At 35.9% G+C, this 23,916-nt stretch overlaps 1 protein-coding gene and 1 long non-coding RNA gene across 8 annotated transcripts; one reads left to right on the top strand and one right to left on the bottom strand.

Annotated features, from left to right (window-relative positions):
- Positions 1-2,464: 2,464 nt before the first annotated feature.
- LOC138322768 (uncharacterized) lies at positions 2,465-5,251 on the top strand. The gene is made up of 2 exons (XR_011208472.1): positions 2,465-3,258; positions 3,504-5,251. It is a non-coding gene; the product is annotated as an uncharacterized lncRNA (long non-coding RNA).
- Positions 5,252-12,031: 6,780 nt separating this feature from the next.
- Positions 12,032-21,762, bottom strand: LOC138322767 (uncharacterized). Of its 7 annotated transcripts, none has more exons than XR_011208471.1 (6): positions 21,537-21,754; positions 19,820-19,951; positions 16,053-16,148; positions 14,681-14,801; positions 14,235-14,327; positions 12,032-13,155 (listed from the first exon to the last, which is right to left on the bottom strand). XR_011208471.1 is itself a non-coding variant. In XM_069266857.1 (4 exons), exons 1-4 carry the CDS (start codon positions 21,545-21,547, stop codon positions 14,764-14,766), a joined length of 288 nt encoding a protein of 95 aa, XP_069122958.1. In that variant the 5' UTR covers positions 21,548-21,762; the 3' UTR covers positions 14,681-14,763. The 7 variants fall into 7 exon arrangements, 2 of the variants coding, with proteins under 2 accessions (XP_069122958.1, XP_069122956.1); XR_011208470.1 differs by having other exon boundaries at positions 19,791-19,951; positions 21,537-21,753; XR_011208469.1 differs by having other exon boundaries at positions 16,037-16,148; positions 19,791-19,951; positions 21,537-21,752.
- Between the last annotated feature and the right edge of the window lie 2,154 nt (positions 21,763-23,916).

The raw sequence follows: 23,916 nt of genomic DNA, 5'->3' as shown, positions 1-23,916 counted from the left end.
GTACAACTAACAGGTCTTAAAACAAGGGTATATAGACAATCACAGGTCTTGCTAACACAGGGTACATAGACACCTCTGCTCTAAACCAGCGGGGCGTGGTATATAGATACTATACTGCCCTAACACACAGGGGTATACTAGACACCACAAGCTCTATACACCAGGGGTAACATAGACCCTCAGCTATTAACAAACCAGGGTATATAGATACACTGCACTTATCACCAGGGTATATAGACAGTCCTACCAGGTGTTAGCACCAGCTCAACACTTGGGGTTATTATAGGACATATAGGCTCTAAACACCAGGTTATTTTAGCAATATCTTACGTATGTCTAAACACCAGGGATTTATAGACACTACAGCTTTCAACACCAGCTGGGTATATTAGAAAAGAGGGTATAGGTTTGTCATATTACGAAGTCATAACATGAGTAAATTAAGAACTTTCATAAAGCATATTTTTAGGTGGGTTATCTGACCGAATGGGTCTCAGGAATGACCTATAGTATTGAAATCAGAGTCTAACTTCAGGGTATCCGTCACTCGGTGCGCACAGGTCGCCGCGTTTAGACAATACAGGTCTAACGTCCAGTGCCGTCTCGCAGCTGGCCGTCCAGCCGTTATATAGACACCTACAGGTAGCCCATTTCCACCAGGTTTTAATTCTAGACCACTAAGTTCTAACACCAGGTGGGATTAGACACTACAGGTCTAAAACAAGGTCTTTTAGAACTTCTGACATGGTCTAACACCAGGGTTATATAGAAATGTACAGGTCTACGAATCCGAGGTTTTATCCATAGATGGCTTACTGGCACAGCGCCTTCTTATACAGGTCTGAAACTTAGATCATAATCACAGTTCTTACAACGGTGCGATTTTAGGGCCTGGGTTCATAATGATCCTGGTAGTCCCGACAAAAGTCTAACATACCAGGGGTTGTTATTTTCACCAGTGGGTCGAAATTATGGTAAGATGGCCCCCATTCACCGCCATAAAACAACATATTGACAGATCAAGTTCTAGGGTCGCATTAGGCGTTTGTCTTGAAACAGGGTTTTTGCATGTGAAACTAAAAAAAATTGTAGGGTTATTTGACACCACAGGTCTAACACCATCCGGTAAATCAAAGCCCTTGGCCAATTCCGCCATCTAGACGAAATTACAAGGTGAACTTAGCTTCTCAAGTTATAGAAAACACAGTTCCTAAGTTTGTATAGATATGGCTGAAGACTTGCATGAACATGATCCTTGAGACATGTTCCCGGCAAGACAATTGCACTTAACAAATTTAAGGCACGCCTATAACCCGGGGTTATTAGACACTACAGCTTGGCTACTCCTATAGACACTACAGTCTAACTACAAGTATATTAAAGCTGGACTATGATACTTGTTATATGACCCTTTGGTCTGAGCACCAGGGTTCTGTAGAAACAACAGCTTATTTTTTGGTTGATAGACACGAAGTTCAACACCAGGGTTATATAGACACTACAGCTCTACTCACCTGCCGTATTTTGACAAAAATAACTTTAGGGAACTTCTGACTCTAAGGGTTATATAGACACTGGTCTAACACCAGATTTCTATATAGACACTACTGGGTTCATGACAATGGGTTATAGTGACTTACAGCCTAAACAATAGGGTTGTTACATTTATAGCCACTACTTTGCCTCATAAGACAACACTGTAACACCAGGGGATAGTCACTACATTAATTTCCCTATTGATTACCCATTTAGCTCTAACACAATGTTTATAGTACAGCCCTAACCCAGGGCCATTTAGAAATGCTCTAAAAAAGGGTACTAACCACAAGAAATAAAAGCTATGTGAGATAATATTCTAGAATAGTAAGAGGGTAACTTGAGCTATTTCCAACATAAAGCCCGCATATTTTCAAATTTTTATATAGAACTAATAGCATTCACAGATAGCCCATATTGGCAGATAGGGTCGCATTAGGCATCTTCTGATGTAAAAAAAAAAATTTGTATACCCCATTGGCCAATTCGCAGAAAAATTACGGTGAATTATCAAAAATTAGAAACTTATATCCGGATATGTTTATTTTTCATTTCAAATGATAAATTTCCTATAGATTCAATAAATATTGCTGAGCTTAACTGCTAGTACATATTTAGTTAAGACTAGTGTGATTTTGATTTTTTTTTTTTTTTTTTTGCAGAGATCATGATATTTGTTGATGGCAAGAACAGACGTTGTTTCCTTTGCCTCAAACAACTGCTCCGTTACGAACAACTTTGTGATGACCCACAACCAAACATGTTTTTTTATGTTGGATGTAACTGCCCACTGGCCAACCTGTGCATTCTAGCAGCTGTCAAGACCCTGCCTATGGGGCCTATTGACGATCTGTTGGTGGACACCTACTTCCATTTCTATTACAGGTTCATATAAATTATACATACTGTTGAGGTAATTGGATCAAAATTCTATACTATTACAACTTCAGTTTTAGAAAGAAAACTAATAATATGAGGTATTTGATGTCTTATCATAAAAAGAATAAATTATCTACCTACCTATCACACACTGACAGGTATGGGTAGATAAAGGGGACATGAACAATTTATTAGGGCTGGCCAGAAGGATCCTTAATCATTCAATTATTTAACAGAGAAATATGTCAAATTATAAATTTTGAGCTCAAGCAGGAAAGAGAAGTACAAAGAATTTACAAAGTTTTGGGGTGTAGAGCCAACCAAGATACTGAACATTGTTCTAACCCATTGGTTGAGCCTTGAGAAGTGTGTGAAGTGAAGTGCCTGCTAGATCACTGGCCAGCCCTCCAGAGCTACAGGTACTTCAATTCTCATGATGTGGTGATGAAGTCTGGCCGAATCAAGAGGTTAATTGATGCTCATCTCCCAAGATGAGAATGTACTACTTGTTTCTGGCTTTCATCCTAGAGCCACTCAAATGGTTTTAACACAACTTTTCGTGTATTACTATAATTCTAATGTATATGAAAAGTAGCAAATATTTTGAAGAAAAAGAAGTATGACAGAATATTTCAATTTGTATATGATCATTTGTATGATTGTAGTTCTTGTTAATATAAAGTCTATATTTTTATATGAATGTCACACCCTTATGTTTTAATCATTGATAATTCTTAATTATTTTACACAACAATTTTTGGACATTGGACCATTGTGCCTGAGGCATATGTAGTCGACAATGAAGACAGCATTTCCCCATCCTTGATCAATAAAAAATTTTGGGTAAGTTAAACAATATAAGTGTATAAATCATGAATATGTATTATAAATAACTTGTAAAACATTTTTAAATGATTAATCAAGGACATTTTAAATTCTGCAATAATATGAATTAAATGCATTTCTAGGAGGATAATACCAATGATAGAAGTTTGTTATAATTTATTATCAATAATAATTACATTTGTGATAACCTACCAAAGAAAAGCTTGACACTACCAGGTAATTGTTTTCTTTTTATTCTAAAGGTCTGTCAGGAAATTCTATTGCACTGTTGTCGACAAGATGATCAAGAAATTTCCATTTGAGGGTACAGTCGTCGGCAAGTTGAGTTACCTTAACCCTGCTACAAGATCAGATGACACACCAATAGATGTGATGGCCATTGCCAGGAAGTTCCCAGGAGGACTTTCCCAAACTAGAGAGTGTCCTGGGCTCCGTTATAACTGTAACAAGGACATTAAGGTGGTTAAGCCTCATTAATCAATCAATGAACCAAACTAGAGGATGCACTGACTGATTACACTTGAATTCTGAACTTCCTAGATTGGTTCCTGGTAATGGGCCAGTATGGGGAAAATGTGTAATCTCATCACACTGATGACTTTGCTGTACCTTTTAACCTATCCAGAGATCCTGAAGCTGACAAACACAGCAACAAGGAAATATAATATGTATCACTAATCTTCAGATTTCCAAATGGAATTGAGAGAATAATTAGTGCTTGAATTTAACTTGTACTATGATTTGTTCATATGAAATGATATGTGATGTGTTCTTACATGTATGTGACTTGATCATGAACAGTTGGTATGTATTTATTAAGTTTGTGTTTGTCATTTTAATAGTTTAAGAAACAGTTGATATTTTTTTCGGAATGAAAAAAGATATATGAATATTTTGGTGTCATTTGCAGCTAGTCAGCTATGTTTATTGAAAATAAACATAGCTATGTTTAAGAAAATGAAATGTTTAGTTGAGATGTTTGTTAATCATTTGAAAATAGTTGCTATTGTGTTTTTATTAAGTCAACATCTTTATGACTTTAAGGTGACAGAATCAGTTTGAAGTTTTTCATAAAACATGAATATTTATAGAGTTCAAGTTATATTTAACATAAAATGTCATTCATGAATATGACTACAATACTTATTTTTATTGAAGTAGTATTTATTTTCAATTAATTTTATAGAATAAATATTAATTATGGAGACCAGCTTGGCATAAAATGCATTCCATATAATTCAGTTGTTATTTCTATTGAAAGTTTATTGTTATAGGTATACTGTGGACATTTGTAACTTATATATAATAGTTGTTGTATTTATTTTACAAAGAAGAGTAATATGTGTGATCAGATGACATTTGTGAAATTGATATGAAGTAGTTCCTATTTTTAAGTCATCTGACCCAAGTAGGCTAAAATCTTTAAATGACTTCTTTTGAATAACTATGAGACCTAGGAACCTGATTTTGGGCCTGTGACGTGCTGGGATGAAAGGCTACAAAGTTTATTCAAATGAATGACTTTAACCTTCATTCAAAGTCACAGGGGTCAAAAAGGCTGAAATCAAGTTTTTCAAATGATTGACCTTGACCTTCATTTAAGGTCATAGGGGTCTAATAGGCTAAAATCTTTAAACGAATTCTTGTAAATAACTAAGAGTCCCTAAGAGACTGGATATTAAACTTGTAGAATGGTGGGGATCAAGGGACTTTAATTCATGGTCTAATTAATAAAATATATCAGAACCTGAACTTTTCCTATTAAAAGATGTCTTTGTATTGCCTTAATTGTTTGCTACTGCTTTATTCTTTGAGGTGTTGTATAATGTGCCAATAGTCTGATGACCCATGGGCCTGTTGTTTTTGTTAAACACATAGTGCTTCTTATCAATTAACTTCAATTTATCCTAGAATCATGTGAAATCTTGCAAGATGTTAAATGTTATGGAATTTATTCACAAATACAAATAAATGATATAGTTGTTTTAAACTGTTTTCAAGTTATCTGTACTGTATAGTGTGGCATGTCAACTCAAATGTTGATAATGTCATCAAAAAATCAAATCTAAATCTTCATCAATGCTTTTTCCTACCTATTTATCTTTTCTAATCGCTTTTACTGGTAAGAGCATATTCAATTTCTCTGCATGAAGATGAGAATTTTAATAGCTGTATTGTCCACAAAAAAGACATGTAGAACATTCAATTAAAAGCTCATCAGTAATATCGTTCAGAAAGAGAACAAAAAGAAGAGGACTGAGTATTGAGCCTTGAGGGACTCCAGCATTAATCCTACCTATTTCAGAAAATGAACTATTGATAAATACTTTTTGTTTTCGATTACTAAGATGATTTTCCAACCATAACAAGAAATTTCCTGAAATACCATGGCCATATGATTGTAATTTTACAAGTACACCTTTGTGCCAGACCTAGTCAGAAATCGAAGCTTTTGGAATATCACACAAAACTTACATGTGTATTTTTTCTCCTCCATATCTATACAAATTTCTGTCTATCTTTTTGTTTCTATGTTTATCTACCGTTGTGCGTGCTTGTCTTTCTGTCTATATTTGTGTATGATATGTCTATATGTGTACATGTATGTCTGTGTGTATGAGGGTGTATGTGTTGGTTGTATATGTATATTGTGGTGTGTGTTTTTGCCATAGTGATTCAGCATAAATGTGTAACAAGGTATTAGAATTTTGTATTATCAAGATAAGATTGCAATTGGATAAATAAAAACAACTGACTATGAAAAAGATGGTGAATGATAGTGAGTTTTCATGTCAATATATGCTATATTCACAAAACTGATATAAAAGAAATAAAATTGCCATCCAACATAAAACTTTATTTATAAACCTCTAATTCCTATAAATATTTACTGCAACACTTGACTAAAAGGCTAAGACAACTGTGACACTTCATAAATCTAATATTGGCAATACATTAAACATTTAATAAGGAGAACACAGGTACTGTACCAACCATATGAGAACCAGAAGTCTAGTGATATACATATCTGGATACTATAACACAAGCACCATATATATCTAGGTTCTATGACACTAGCACCACACATATCTGGGTACTATAACACTAGCACCACACATATCTGGGTACTATAACACTAGCACCACACAAATCTGGATACTATAACACAAGCACCATATATATCTAGGTTCTATGACACTAGCACCACACATATCTGGGTACTATAACACTAGCACCACACATATCTGGGTACTATAACACTAGCACCACACAAATCTGGATACTATAACACAAGCACCATACATATCTAGGTTCTATGACACTAGCACCACACATATCTGGGTACTATAACACTAGCACCACACATATCTGGGTACTATAACACTAGCACCATACATATCTAGGTTCTATGACACTAGCACCACACATATCTGGGTACTATAACACTAGCACCACACATATCTGGGTACTATAACACTAGCACCACACAAATCTGGATACTATAACACAAGCACCATACATATCTTGGTACTGAAATACAAAAACCATACATATCTGGGTATATAACACTAGCACCAGACATATCTGGGTATAAGAACACTAAAGCCATATATATCTGTGTACTGAAATACTAACACCATACCTATCTGGGTACTTTGACACTAACACAATACATATCTGGGTACTGAAATACTAACACCATACCTATCTGGGTACTATGACACTAACACAATACATATCTGTATACTATAACACTAGAACCATACATATCTTGGTACTGAAAAACTAGCACCACACATATCTGGGTACTATAACACTAGCACCACACATATCTGGGTACTATAACACTAGCACCACACACATATCTGGGTACTATAACACAATCACCACACATATCTAGGTTCTATGACACTAGCACCACACATATCTGGGTACTATGACACTAACACAATACATATCTGTATACTATAACACTAGAACCATACATATCTTGGTACTGAAAAACTAACACCATACATATCTGGGACTATAACACTAGCGTCGATTTGTCATCACATAAACGTCTGTACGTCCCCGCATGATTACGTCTGTATTTGATCTAAATAAGGCGTGTATACCACCACATCGACTTGTCACCACATGATAACGTCTGTATTTGATGTCTATAAGGCGTATATACCACCACATCGACTTGTCATTGATCATGATAAGGTCTGTATTTCGATTGTCACCACATAAACGGCTGTGATGGTATACCACCACATCGACTTGTCACCACATGATAACGTCTGTATTTGATGTGTATAAGGCGTGTATACCACCACATCGACTTGTCACCACATGATAACGTCTGTATTTGGTGTGTATAAGGCGTGTATACCACCACATCGACTTGTCACCACATGATAACGTCTGTATTTGATGTGTATAAGGCATGTATACCACCACATCGACTTGTCACCACATGATAACGTCTGTATTTGATGTGTATAAGGTGTGTATACCACCACATCGACTTGTCACCACATGATAACGTCTGTATTTGATCTTAATAAGGTGTGTATACCACCACATCGACTTGTCACCACATGATAACGTCTGTATTTGATGTGTATAAGGTGTGTATACCACCACATCGACTTGTCACCACATGATTACGTCTGTATTTGATCTTAATAATGTGTGTATACCACCACATCGACTTGTCACCACATGACAACGTCTGTATTTGATCTTAATAAAGTGTGTATACCACCACATCGACTTGTCACCACATGATAACGTCTGTATTTGATCTTAATAAGGTATGTATACCACCACATCGACTTGTCACCACATGATAACGTCTGTATTTGATGTTATATAAGGTGTGTATACCACCACATCGACTTGTCACCACATGATAACGTCTGTATTTGATCTTAATAAGGTATGTATACCACCACATCGACTTGTCACCACATGACAACGTCTGTATTTGATCTTAATAAGATATGTATACCACCACATCGACTTGTCACCACATGATAACGTCAGTATTTGATCTTAATAAGGTGTGTATACCACCACATCGACTTGTCACCACATGATAACGTCAGTATTTGATCTTAATAAGGTGTGTATACCACCACATCGACTTGTCACCACATGATAACGTCAGTATTTGATCTTAATAAGGTGTGTATACCACCACATCGACTTGTCACCACATGATAACGTCTGTATTTGATCTTAATAAGGTGTGTATACCACCACATCGACTTGTCACCACATGACAACGTCTGTATTTGATCTAAATAAGGTGTGTATACCACCACATCGACTTGTCACCACATGACAACGTCTGTATTTGATCTTAATAAGGTGTGTATACCACCACATCGACTTGTCACCACATGACAACGTCTGTATTTGATCTTAATAAGGTGTGTATACCACCACATCGACTTGTCACCACATGACAACGTCTGTATTTGATCTTAATAATGTGTGTATACCACCACATCGACTTGTCACCACATGACAACGTCTGTATTTGATCTTAATAATGTGTGTATACCACCACATCGACTTGTCACCACATGACAACGTCTGTATTTGATCTTAATAAGGTATGTATACCACCACATCGACTTGTCACCACATGATAACGTCTGTATTTGATGTCTATAAGGCGTGTATACCACCACAACGACTTGTCACCACATGATAACGTCTGTATTTGATCTTAATAAGGTGTGTATACCACCACATCGACTTGTCACCACATGATAACGTCTGTATTTGATCTTAATAAGGTGTGTATACCACCACATTGACTTGTCACCACATGATAACGTCTGTATTTGATCTTAATAAGGTGTGTATACCACCACATCGACTTGTCACCACATGATAACGTCTGTATTTGATCTTTATACCACACATCGACTTGTCACCACATGATAACGTCTGTATTTGATCTTATAAGGTGTGTATACCACCACATCGACTTGTCACCACATGATAACGTCAGTATTTGATCTTAATAAGGTGTGTATACCACCACATCGACTTGTCACCACATGATAACGTCTGTATTTGATCTTAATAAGGTGTGTATACCACCACATCGACTTGTCACCACATGATAACGTCAGTATTTGATCTTAATAAGGTGTGTATACCACCACATCGACTTGTCACCACATGATAACGTCAGTATTTGATCTTAATAAGGTGTGTATACCACCACATCGACTTGTCACCACATGAATAACGTCTGTATTTGATCTTAATAAGGTGTGTATACCACCACATCGACTTGTCACCACATGATAACGTCAGTATTTGATCTTAATAATGTATGTATACCACCACATCGACTTGTCACCACATGATAACGTCTGTATTTGATCTTAATAAGGTGTGTATACCACCACATCGACTTGTCACCACATGATAACGTCAGTATTTGATCTTAATAAGGTGTGTATACCACCACATCGACTTGTCACCACATGATAACGTCAGTATTTGATCTTAATAAGGTGTGTATACCACCACATCGACTTGTCACCACATGATAACGTCTGTATTTGATCTTAATAAGGTGTGTATACCACCACATCGACTTGTCACCACATGATAACGTCTGTATTTGATCTTAATAAGGTGTGTATACCACCACATCGACTTGTCACCACATGATAACGTCTGTATTTGATCTTAATAAGGTGTGTATACCACCACATCGACTTGTCACCACATGATAACGTCTGTATTTGATTGGTCCACCACATCGACTTGTCACCACATGATAACGTCTGTATTTGATCTTAATAAGGTGTTTATACCACCACATCGACTTGTCACCACATGACAACGTCTGTATTTGATCTTAATAAGGTGTGTATACCACCACATCGACTTGTCACCACATGATAACGTCTGTATTTGATCTTAATAAGGTGTGTATACCACCACATCGACTTGTCACCACATGATAACGTCTCTGTATTTGATCTTAATAAGGTGTTTATCGACCACCACATCGACTTGTCACCACATGACAACACATCTGTATTTAATCTGAATAAGGTGTTAATCCACCACATCGACTTGTCATCACATGACGTCTGCTTTTGATCTTAATAAGGTGTATATACCACCAAATCGACTTGTCACCACATGATAACGTCTGTATTTGATGTTTATACCACCACATGATAACGTCAGTATTTGATCTTAATAAGCTCTGTATACCACCATATAGACTTATTACCACATGACGTCTGTATTTTATCTAAATAGGTGTGTATACCACCACAACGACTTGTCACCATATGATAACGTCAGTATTTGATCTTAATAAGGAGTGTTTACCACCAAATCGACTACTGGGCGGTGGTTTTTCTCGGGGTACTCCGGCCTACCTCCATCAACAAACCTTGCATGTCCTTACATGACTCTGGTTTTAATAAGACGTTAAACTAATAAGCTGTAACATCTGTATTTGATGTTTTTTAGGTCACCGCAGAAGGATCTTCATTGATCTTCTTTGTTCCATTATAACCTCTAGAAGTTGGTTGCATAAGGTTAATATAGTGTAAAACACGTTAATAATGAACTTGCTTACAGTGAATTCATGTGTCTATGTTTCCATGTTATAGTAATTTTCGTTTCAAGGTTCCTTTTAGTTATCTGTAATATGTGTATAACAATCTATGTGTATAACGAAGTGAATCAGGTGGTCCCCAAAGGTTTGTTATAACCGTTGCATTCTCTATTTGCATATTACAGAGTTATCTGCACTTGTGGGTAGGTATTGGTTGTGATATCATATGTTTGCAAGCGTTCTGTTATACTTAAATAATGACATAACAAGAAGTACCTTCCCGCAAGGGAGCTTACTCTGTTATATGTAAATGTAGTGGCTTAATACTTATACAAACATACAAAGACTTTGTAATAAGTTTAATTATAGTTTATTCAACAACATAATGTAATAATAATGTACAAATTAAGTTATGCATCACTGAAGAATGATTAAATACTGTGAAAGCACCCTCGTCCCACACCCTCACTTAGGAAAAGACAGATAGGTAATGTGCAATACTAACCATAGAACATGTTACGTTTGCAAAATGGTCAACTACATGTATAACTATATCAAATGGGATTTATACTCAGACTATCAATACAATATAATACATAATGTTATATGAAACATATTATTCAAATGAGACTGTATGCACTCCACACATCCATTGGAAAAGAAAATTAATGAGATGTTTATAAATTGAAACATGATAGTATAGTTGAAAAAAAAATGAGTTATTTTACAATTTGATGAAATAAAACAACTATTTCGGGTAAATTTAAGACAGGGTTCTTATTATAGATGTGAATTATATATATTTAGTACATCACATGATAATTACTAGGAATGCGATTGGATAACAGCCATGGTCTACATGTATTTTGCGACAGTTCCCTGTCCTTCTTGACTACGGGAGACTATACCTGACTACGGGAACTATACCAAAGTATAGTCCCCCGGGAATGAGCACGCGACCAAATATATGACGTCATAATGAATGTCATGTGACGTACTAAATCTATTATTGCCCTTTCCCTCGGGAACTTTCGACTCGGGGACTATACCTCGCCAGACAACACTATAGGAGAACAGTTCCCTCTGGAAAGGGCCATAATAGAATAATATTGACTCTTATGATGATTATACATTTGATGGCTATAGCAAATAACTTTTGAAAACAAAATGTGAATTATATATATTGTCAAAATCCAAAATGGCTGCTAGTTGGCCATTTTGTTATCCAATCAGTCCTAAAATACAATATACAAAACTAGTCATAGAGATATATAACTAGTTATATAAAGATATATAAAAGGGATAATAATTAGGCAAAAAATAGAGATTATGACCTGTTTATTACCACTTACATTTTGCGACTTTTATGAACTTTCTCAAATATAGATAAAATTAAGTCCACTAAGAAACCAGTATTAATTGTCTATGACACAGTCTATGTTTTAAGCAAGCCAAATGGAACATTCATTGTTGAATTCCTTATCTGAAAGATTAATTGTACACCTGAGAATAGGAAGATTCCATTTAAATACAGGGTTTAGCATCAGACCTGTTTTTTTTTTTTTTTTTACATAAAAATGTGATAAAAATTTGTCACGACAAAAAATATTTTTAGAAAATATTTTTTGTACATAATTATTTTTCATGACAAAAAATATTTTTTAGAAAATAAAAGTTGTACTTAAATATCAATGACTATTTAAGTACGAAAAACGTTTTGTAGGAGTTTTTTTTTGCCGGCCGCTGTTGGCCATCGTAGCTGAGACATGTTCAGTTGACAAAGAAAATAAACCTTCTCTTCACAATTGATAAAACTATGTAAAAATTTCTTTCTAGCTCTATAGCTTTTCTTCTTGATATCTTATTCAAAGTACAGATAACATTATCCACCCAGGCTTCATCCATTGTATTAATCTAATTTCTTCAGAAATAGTTTTACGTTTCTGTTTTACAACTTTTTAACCTACTGTGTTATTTTTAAGAAATTTGTACTTGATATTATTCTGAAATTAACCAAATGTAATTCTGGGTGAATTGTGACTATGTGAGCATTCATATTATTTGTATTTGCCGTATAACGTTACATAATATATATCTATAGTTTTGAGAAAAGACCAAATGTGCTATTCCTTTCTTCAATGGAATCCTCTGAACATCCTTGAGCCACATCTCTTAATTGACCGACCATTGATCACCCTGGTAGACTGCTCCTGAACAAAATTTTCAACTTCAGCAAAGAGTAGTGTCAGTCTTGGGAAGCTTGAAATGTTCATCCAGGAGCACTTCAAATCTGCATGCTTGTAAATAAATAAATAAATATGCATAGGTATACCAATGTTGACAAAAGGCAAAGTTTAATTCAATATTTTTTATCCATAGTGACTCAACAAGCACACAAAACATTTTTATATTTATAACTAGAACTGCGCATTTACCACATTTATACATGTGAATGCATGTGGTATATGTATACTGTGTTTCCAAGGTAACCATTGTTATTATTAAACAATGATTTTATTATACAATGTGACGTGTGAATTATAGGCATCCATATGCATGTGTTACATTATTTGACCACCAGGTTTGAACAAGATTGATTTAATTAGTCTAAGATTTATTGTCTACTGTGAAATCATCTATTTTCGTCGGGCTCAATTTTCATAGATTCTAAAATTTTACTATTTGTTGGCACTTAAATTCGTGGAGAAAACCTCACACATTACTGTTAAAATACACAGTCGACACTGTCACCTGTACTGTTTGATCGCCCAAGTGGATACAATCACATGCTAGAGGCGGTACTCAACCAGAGTTTTTACAGGCGTTTCCATCAAACAATTATTGTGTCATATTGATTGATTCAAGATACACTCAACAATTTATACTTTGGTACATGTAGATAAAGTCTACGGAATTTTGAAAACTATCTTTGTTTGAAGAATACTTTCCATCTTTGAACTTGTCATGCTTCTATCTGAAATAGACTTAATGTAGTGAGGTACTTATCATGCTACAATGTATGAACGCATAAACTTACATGACATTGGTATACATTTATTAAAATCAAACCCCCACAAAAATTAATGATTTCACAGTATATTACAAAACCTGTGTATGTTACATTAGCAATCAATTTATTTGGAAAACAAAAATGTTCTTGCATATCTACACATGGTCCCCAACATTACTGTGAAGCTTCATTAGAATTGGTACAGTTCAGGAGTTGTCAGGACAATATTTGCAGATAACAGACATCTAGGTGGAAAGACATACATCCAGGGAAGTAATGATTCCAGTATACCCTAACTTTGTTGCAGGGGATATAAGAACAAAATTATTTCAACTATATACATTCAATACAATTTAAGTTATTTACCAAATGGGCAGGACACAGATGTAGCTCAGTAAACTGGTGATGTAATTTTCCCGAGCATCTACTATCGCTATCCTTCCAGTGTCTGAATATTTTCTGTTAATTCAAAAATAATAAGTTTCAATAATATGCAAAATCTCTTGATGAAAGCAAACAATATTTCTGATATCCATGATATACAGGTATATGTAGGTACGTAAGCTTGTTTACCTAGTGGTTGACAATATGTATTTCAATTTCAAGAAGATTTTATAGTTTTTACATACAAATGTACATCAGATGGATTTGACATCAGGTCTAGGCTATGCCTATTAACATGCAAGCCCTTTCCAAATTATCAAATTCCATGTATGTATACATTCTGCATAACAAGTTTACCAGATTGATGTGTTGTAATGCATGACTTTCCAATGTTTTTGTCATCAAATGAGTTGAAGATATATCCATACCATCTTGAGCTTCACCAATTAGGCTTTCTCAGAAATATGGCCTATAACATGCTGTCTGTGCGAGTGATCTATTACTGCTGTGTTCAAGTGACTTTCCCGATGGCATCCACAAGTAATGAAACTGAAAAAATACAAATAAAATTGAAAAAGAATGAGATTAAACTTTACTTATCACATCTACTCTTATAAGATTATGTTAAATTACATACACTATTTGAAGATCTTTTCTCTAAAGATAAATATGTGTAGTCCTCTGTTTATTACCATAATTGTTTGGTTTTAGTGCAATCTTGACATAAATTGAGCTATCAACAATGTACATGCTTCATGTTGTGTAAATATAACCCAATGTATTCCTGTATATACATTAATATATGTCATTAATTAAATTGGTTACCACCAATTTTGTCAAATCCTAATAGTTCCAAATTAGCTGTGCCACAAATGGAGAGGACAGTCAGCCATGATTTATCATCCCAGAAGGATCTTGGATCCACTTTTGCATTTTATATATACAGTATAACTTATCTAAACCGCATGTCATCAGAACAAGCATATTTGGCTGGTATGGACAGATTTCCGGAGTATACAGATTTAAAATAAAATCAATCAATATATGTAGCAAGTTGCCAGATGCAAATTTTGTCCTAAAGCTACATTTCTATTCTGAAAATATGATTCTAATTAATTATAACTGGTATATTTTTAAAGACAACCACTGGAAAATAAATTCTGCAAACATCCATATATCAAACACCTCATAAGGAAATTATGGCTTTAATCTCTTGTGTATATGGTCGAAACAGCAAAATTTCCAAAAAATCCAATATTTTATTAAAGGCCCACTACCTTTCCTGAGTAAAACATTAAGGTCTCTTAAAAACATTAATAACATCATAAAATATATGCCGATGGCCTTAGATGAGCTTACAATACCAAACATATGCAAGATTTCCTCCGTAATATATGATAACAGTAGAGAGTCATTTCGCTGTTTTGCCGTCCGGCACAGTGATAGTCAACTACCGCGCCGTATTTAGGATGACGGCGGGAAACATAAACGACCCGCATTATTAAACTTAATATTTTATTTATTTTAATCAAATTGTTCAGAAGGTGGTGATATGTGTAGTATTGTGCAAGTCTACAAAAGTATCAATCTCATTTTACATTTCCATTTTAAAATCAAAAGCCATTTTGGTAAGGTAGTGGGCCTTTAACTAGGTGTCTTTGAGTGACAATAGTTCAAAAACTAGTATAAATAACTATCAATAAATTAATGCATCTGGCCTGAGTAAGATATTAACCTGGCAGTGACCAACAAACATATCTCAAATTTACCATATTATAAAGTACCTTCAACATCAGTTACCTCTACTGATGTCTCTGGTTGCAGTGCCTTTGTCATTGAAGAAGGTCTGGTCAGCATGACATCATGATCATGAATTTTCACGATCACCATAACATCCTGTAATGAGAGTAAAAATTATCTAGCGATAAGTGAACACAATCTTAGATTTAGGATATCTGTTATCCAATATCATATTCAAGTCAAAGTGTTATACAAAAGACACTTCTATTCTAAATGAAATGAAATATCTTGTTTCAGGAGTTTTTCTTTTTAAATTAGTAATCGAAAATATGAAATGATTGATACTAATGTGTCATTTTATGTATTTTAAGGAAGTTTGCTTCTAGAAGGATATAGGTCAGGTCTTATTAATAATCAAGTCTCAGTTGTTCAAAAGGTGATTATTTATAAGCTTTATGAGCAGTAATGTAGAAATACAAAGTTTTCTCAAAGCTTATCTGATTGGTCTTGAAACTAACATCATGTTAAAGTAGGATTCAATTTCATATGATGTTTGATATAAGATATGATTGATTGTCACCTACACTTTGACCTTTACTTTTCAGTGCCCTACACTTTGACCTTTACCTTACACTTTCCTACACTTTGACCTTTACATTATGCTTTCCTACACTTTGACCTTAACCTTACTGTCCCCTGCACTTTTGACCTTTACATTTAAGTGCCCTACACTTTGACCTTTACCTTCCTGTCCCCTACACTTTGTCATTACCTTACACTTTCCTACACTTTGACCTTTACATTATGCTTTCCTACACTTTGACCTTAACCTTCCTGTCCCCTACACTTTGTCATTACCTTATGCTTTCCTACACTTTGACCTTAACCTTACTGTCCCCTACACTTTGACCTTTACCTTACTGTCCCCTACGCTTTGACCTTTACCTTCTAGTTCCCCTACGCTTTGACATTTACCTTCTAGTCCCCTACACTTTGACCTTTACCTTCTAGTCTTGTACACTTTGACCTTTACTTTCTAGTCTCCTTAACTTTTACCTTCTAGTCCCCTACACTTTGACCTTTACCTTCTAGTTCCCTACACTTTGACCTTTACCTTCTAGTCCCCTACACTTTGACCTTTACCTTCTAGTCTTGTACACTCTGACCTTTACTTTCTAGTCTCCTTCACTTTTACCTTATTGTCCCCTACACTTTGTCATTACCTTATGCTTTCCTTCACTTTGACCTTTACCTTACTGTCACCTACACTTTGACCTTTACCTTACTGTCACCTACACTTTGACCTTTATCTTACTGTCACCTACACTTTGACCTTTACCTTACTGTCCCCTACGCTTTGACCTTTACCTTCTAGTCCTCTACACTTTGACCTTTACCTTCTAGTCTTGTATACTTTGACCTTTATTTTCTAGTCACCTACACTTTGACCTTTACCTTCTAGTCTTGTACACTTTGACCTTTATTTTCTAGTCTCCTTCACTTTGACCTTTACCTAATTGTCCCCTACACTTTGACCTTTACCTTACTGTACTCTACACTTTGACCTTTACCTTACTGTCCCCTATCCTTTGACATTGACTTTCCTTTCCCCTTTACTTTGACATTACTTTACACTTTCCTTACTTTGACCTTTACCTAATTGTCCCCTACACTTGACCTTTACCTTGTGCGTTCCTGCACTATGACCTTTACCTTACTGTCCCCTGTACTTTGACCTTTACCTTACTGTCCCCTATACTTTGACCTTTATCTTACTGTCACCTATATTTTGACCTTTACCTTACATTCCCCTACACTTTGACCTTTACTTTCTGGTCTCCTAAACTTTGACCTTTCCCTTTCTGTCTCCTATCCTTTGACATTGACCTTCCTTTCCTCTTTACTTTGACATTACATTACGCTTTCTTTCAATTTGACCTTTACCTTCCTGTCCCCTACACTTTGTCATTGCCTTATGCTTTCCTACACTTTGACCTTAACCTTACTGTCCCCTATCCTTTGACCTTTACCTTACTGTCCCATGTACTTTGGCCTTTACCTTACTGTCCCCTACACTTTGACCTTAACCTTAAGCGTTCCTACACTTTGACTTTTTACTTACTGTCCCCTAACTTCTGACCTTTACCTTATGCTTTCCTACACTTTGACATTTACCTAACATTCCCCTACACTTTGACATTTACCTAACTGTCCCCTACACTTTGTCATTACCTTACGCTTTCCTACACTTTGACCTTTACAATATGCTTTCCTACACTTTGACCTTTACCTTCTATTCTCCTTCACTTCAAACTTTTATTTTCTAGTCTCCTACACTCTGACCTTTACTGTACATTGCCCTACACTTTGACCTTTACCTTACTGTCCCCTACCCTTTGACATTTACCTTACCCTTTCCGACACTTTGACCTTTACCTTACTGTCCCATGTACTTTGACCTTTACCTTACTGTCCCATGTACTTTGACCTTTACCTTACTGTCCCCTATACTTTGACCTTTTCCTTATGCTTTCCTACACTTTGACCTTTACCTTACTGTCCCCTACACTTTTTACTTTACCTTCTAGTCTCCTATACTTTGACCTTCACTTTCTAGTCTCCTTCACTTTCACCTTTACCTTACTGTTTTCTATCCTTTGACCTTTACCTTACTGTCCCATGTACTTTGACCTTTACCTTATCCTATCCTACACTTTGATCTTTACCTAACTGTTCCCTACACTTTGAACTTTACCTTCTAGTCTCCTATACTTTGACCTTTACTTTCTAGTATCCTACACTTTGACCTTTACTTTCTAGTCTCCTTTACTTTCACCTTTACCTTACTGTCTCCTATCCTTTGACCTTTACCTTACTGTCCCCTTTCTTTTGACATTGACCTTCCTTTCCCCTTTACTTTGACATTACTTTACGCTTTCCTTCACTTTGACCTTTACCTAACTGTCCCCTACAGTTTGACCTTTACCTTATGCCTTCCTACGCTTTGACCTATACCTTTCTGTCCCATGTACTTTGACCTTTACCTTACTGTCCCCTACACTTTGACCTTTACCTTATGCGTTCCTACACTTTGACCTTTACCTTACTGTCCCCTTAACTCTGACCTTTACCTTATGTTTTCCTACACTTTGACCTTTACCTTACTGACCCCTACACTTTGACCTTTACCTTCCTGTCCCCTACACTTTGTCATTGCCTTACACTTTCCTACACTTTGACCTTTACATTATGCTTTCCTACACTTTGATCTTTACCTTCTATTCTCCTTCACTTCAACCTTGTATTTTCTTGTCTCCTACCCTTTGACCTTCACCGTACAGTGCCCTACCCTTTGAACTTTACCTTACTGTCCCCTACCCTTTGACCTTTACCTTACCCTTTCCTACACTTTGACCTTTACCTAATTGTCCCCTAAACTCTGACCTTCACATTATGCTTTCCTACACTTTGACCTTTACCTTACTGTCCCCTACACTTTGACCTTTACTGTCTAGTCTCCTACACTTTGGCCTTTATTTTCTAGTCTGTTTCACTTTTACCTTTACCTTCTAGTCTCATACACTTTGACCTTTACCTTACTGTACTCTACACTTTGACCTTTACCTTACTCTGTCCCCTATCCTTTGACATTGGCCTTCCTTTTCCCTTTACTTTGACATTACTTTATGCTTTCCTACACTTTGACCTTTACCTAACTGTCCCCTTCATTTTGCCCTTAACTTATGCTTTCCTACACTTTGACCTTTACCTTACCGTCCCCTGTACTTTGACATTTACCTTGCTGTCCCCTATACGCTGACCTTCACCTTACAATTAATATTTTCTTTGATTCATATAGAATGGCAGCCACTTTTTCTAGTGATACTTTCATGACCTTCCAGTTCTTTTTGACCTTCTTGTCAGTCATCTCTGTCATCAGTTCAGAGGTAAATTTCTCCCTAGAAAACAAAAAAACAACCTGAAGCACAATGGAACACATCATTAATTTCATCACATAAATATCAGGTGAGAGAGAGAGAGCGAAAAAGGTATTAAGTTGCATAATTTGATTGCCCATGTAAAAGCTTTGATCCACTCATCAACAAAAACTAGCTATTCACAGAGGGGAACTGGATTTTACATATACAAGCTTGATTCCAACACCTGAGGATCTCTGCACATATGACCTTCGCTTCACATTTTGCTAATAATGATACAAAACTTGATCTACTGCAGTTATGCTAGAAAAAATATGTTTCTATTCTGTGAACAGACAGTATGATGCCCTCTCTATTTTGCAATGTCACCATGTTCCCCCCTTGGCCCTGTGAGCTATTAAAATTGTGGTTGAAATGCCCATATCAATGAATGTCACAATACTAACGTTTTGACCGGAACATTTCCATATGACAATTACTTTTGTATCAAATATGCGTGTACCTATCATGTATAGACTAATAAACAAGTCATCTGCCCCTGTGTAATTTGCAATTTACAGTGGATTAGTCCTACCCTTCAGTGATTGACTGATCGCCAGGCTGTATATATGTAGCCACACCTTATATCAAATGTCGTTCAAAATATACTTAATTAAACATAGCCTGAGATACTCTGGCCCCGACACCAGACTTAGACATTATGACAGATAGATGTCTGGCGTAGGGCCAGAGCGCAGTAGTACTCGAAAATCTGGAATAAGCCGACACCGTTTGGTATCGGGCCAGGTCACCTCCGATTCAGACTGACCACCGAGAAGCACTACTAACGTTAGTCTATTCAACAAATGAATATTGTATCTACCCAAATATAGCAATCCCTCAAGATTAAAGGTGATATGCATACTACGAGAAAATGGCGACAACGACGAGGGAAATTTAAAGTTGCAGAAAAGAAACTACTGTGTTGACACTATAGAACATGCATGCGTGATGAAACTGATGGCTAGGAGTAGATAGATTATTAATTTGTTGAAAAAACAAAGGTAAGTGGCGATTCTTGGTGGTAATCTTTTGTAAGTAGTCTGAATCGGAGATGACCTGGCCCGATACCAAACGGTGTCAGCTTATTCCAGGTTTTCGAGTACTACTGCGCTCTGGCCCTACGCCAGACATCTACAATGTATCTGTCATAATGTCTAAGTCTGGTGTCAGGGCCAGAGTATCTCGGGCTAATATAAACAATACAGAATTTATCAATTGTGACAACAAAAAGATCATGATCATGTCAAAATATCTTGTCACATTGGACACAATCACTGGATGATTTGACTAATATTAAAGGTCCATCTCTGTAAATCTTATTTTAGATAATTTTACATACTAGGTAAGAATTGTTTTGATATCTTGAAACCCTTGTATTGGTACTGTTTAGCATCTGGCTGATATTTGGAGGTTCCAGACGGCAAAACAGCGACATGAATCTTCACTGTTAACATAGGGCCCAAGGTCTTGACATATCAGAACTTTTCCTATGCCTATTTTTATATCATAATCGATTATTCTTATGAATTTCATGACATTATATAAGGCCTACATATATACCCACCTGTTTCCCATGAAGTGATCAGCTATCAGACGATTCTCTCTTACTATTCCTAGTTCGATGTGCACGAAGCGAAAAGTGATGGGTCGGAAAAATGGCGGTCGTCTACACACTCGGAACTATATATATTCGGAACACACTCGGCATGAGATGTGATCCGAGAGGTATCGAAAGAACTAATCCTTACATAGTACATGGGGTTACTATTTAAGAGGACCATGTCAACAGTCAATAGTTGACTATTTAATATGGAGCATGCGTTGGAAAGCCGCAAGCTTAGACCACAGGGCCTCGTTACTAATGATGATATATATAAGATAGGTCACGTCTATTTACATACATTACACGTAAATAGACGTGACCTATCTTATATATATCATCATTAGTAACGAGGCCCTGTGCTTAGACACAATTCCATCGATGCCGATGATGATATTTTGTGTTGTGCGGATTGGCAGAGGCGTGATTGTGAGAAAAAAAAGAGTGAAGTTATTTACAGTGATTGTGAAGGTGCGTGTATTTTTTAATGTAGATCTATAGTTATAAGATAAAAATATGATAGAATTTTAGGGAGTGGGGTTTAGGTCTTCAAGTTCTGTTTTTAGGATATGTGACTTGAAGACCTCTAGTGTAGTGCTTTGTACTGTAGCCACCGGAGCCACCGGTAGGATGTTCCATTGTTTAAAGATGCTCCACCGCTGACAAATGTTGTTTTTTTCACTATCAAAAACGGGATCAGAAGATTTGATATTTTTCTTCAGTTACAAAAGTTACTTACTTCACACCAATACCACCATTGAAAAGTTTGAAGTTCTAAATATACTTCAAGTTAAAAATATAAAAAATAATTATTTGCATCCCGAAAAAATTCCGTGGCACTATATCCTATATGGAATGAAGTATTGAATGCGCTTGCACCAAAGGCAAAAGAAATTATCTTATATTATTTTTTGTGTTAATTAGACATATGTATACAAGATTAAACACCAACTATTGTTCAAATGAAGTATATCATTTATGCTCTGTCGGCGGTGGAGCATCTTTAATATTGTGTGTGGGAAAAACGAGTGTTTGAATATGTCCTTGGTGGTAGAGACATGTCTATATGTGAATGGGTGTGATTGTCTGGTCCTGTAGTCTGTCAGATTAAGAATTTGATTATAGTCTTTTGCCACATGATGGTATATGATTTTATAAATAAAATAAAACGTGTTCTTGTTCTGCGTGTTTGTAGTGAGGTCCAGTTGAGGTTTTCCATCATGTCTTGTTTTAAATCTTGTCCAATTTGTTCCTAGTTGGCTTTGTTGTAAATGAATATGTTTCTGGGTTCTTTTCTAGCCCGAGATACTCTGGCCCTGACACCAGACTTAGACATTATGACAGATAGTGTCTGGTTTAGGGGCCCTAAACCAGACGCTATCTGTCATAGTGTCTAAGTCTGGTGTCAGGGCCAGAGTATCTCGGGCTAGGTTCTTTTCTCGATCTCTTAAGTCTGACATCAGCTTATGTGTATAATGTGTTACACTTGTAGAAACGTACATCAGGTTGTACCTAACGCGTCACTTGCTTACAATGACAGTTCTTGGTCTACTTCTTACACGACGAATTTGATGACAATTCACTCTTACATTATGACATAGTTTCGGAAATAATGAAGATTGTGTTGTACATGTGCTCCTTATTATGGCCCGAAAGCGGTACAACACGATGTAAACTTACATATTCTTGAATACAAGATTATTACAAGATAGTTACGCGGTACATATATGTTTCTGAAATAAATGAAATGCATAGGCGTAATGTTCATTGCGAAATGCTTAATCTAAAATGATAATTGATAAATGCGGAATACTTAAATTGCTGAATTCACATTATACAATGAATATACAATCCTTATGGATCCACGCGTTTTGGAATTCTTTATCGGCTAAATCTTTATCCATGTATATTAATTAATAACTATAAGTTGACCATTTTCCTTCTTACCATCATTACATGAAGAGTCGACCTGCCTGGTAGCCTGTAAATAATTATCAGAAGGCATTGGTCGTTATATTTATATTCTCTTGGTGCCTATAACCTTTTCAGGGGCCGATCTCAAAATAAGATGACCAACAGACATACTAGCTATCTAGGGTTTTCACTTTTGGTTTTCGAGATATGATATAATCCTCAAAAATGAAGGGATCAATCAGATTCAATCTTCAATCTTAAATTTCAGTTTACCTTGGAACATACATAAATGTAGTATTTGGAACCGATTCGAATGGGTAGCCATCGTTGATATTGTCGGTTATCGGTATATCTTCTCAAAAAAAAAAAACAAACAAACAAAATTACCGAAAGCATCCTTCTGAATTCCATATTTTAAGAGGCTCCCAGT

Source organism: Argopecten irradians, chromosome 5, assembly GCF_041381155.1.
Source record: "Argopecten irradians isolate NY chromosome 5, Ai_NY, whole genome shotgun sequence".
Classification (NCBI taxonomy): Eukaryota; Metazoa; Mollusca; class Bivalvia; order Pectinida; family Pectinidae; genus Argopecten; species Argopecten irradians.
The sequence above is the reverse complement of the archived record's forward strand: the minus strand, read 5'-3'. Positions and strand labels throughout refer to the sequence as shown.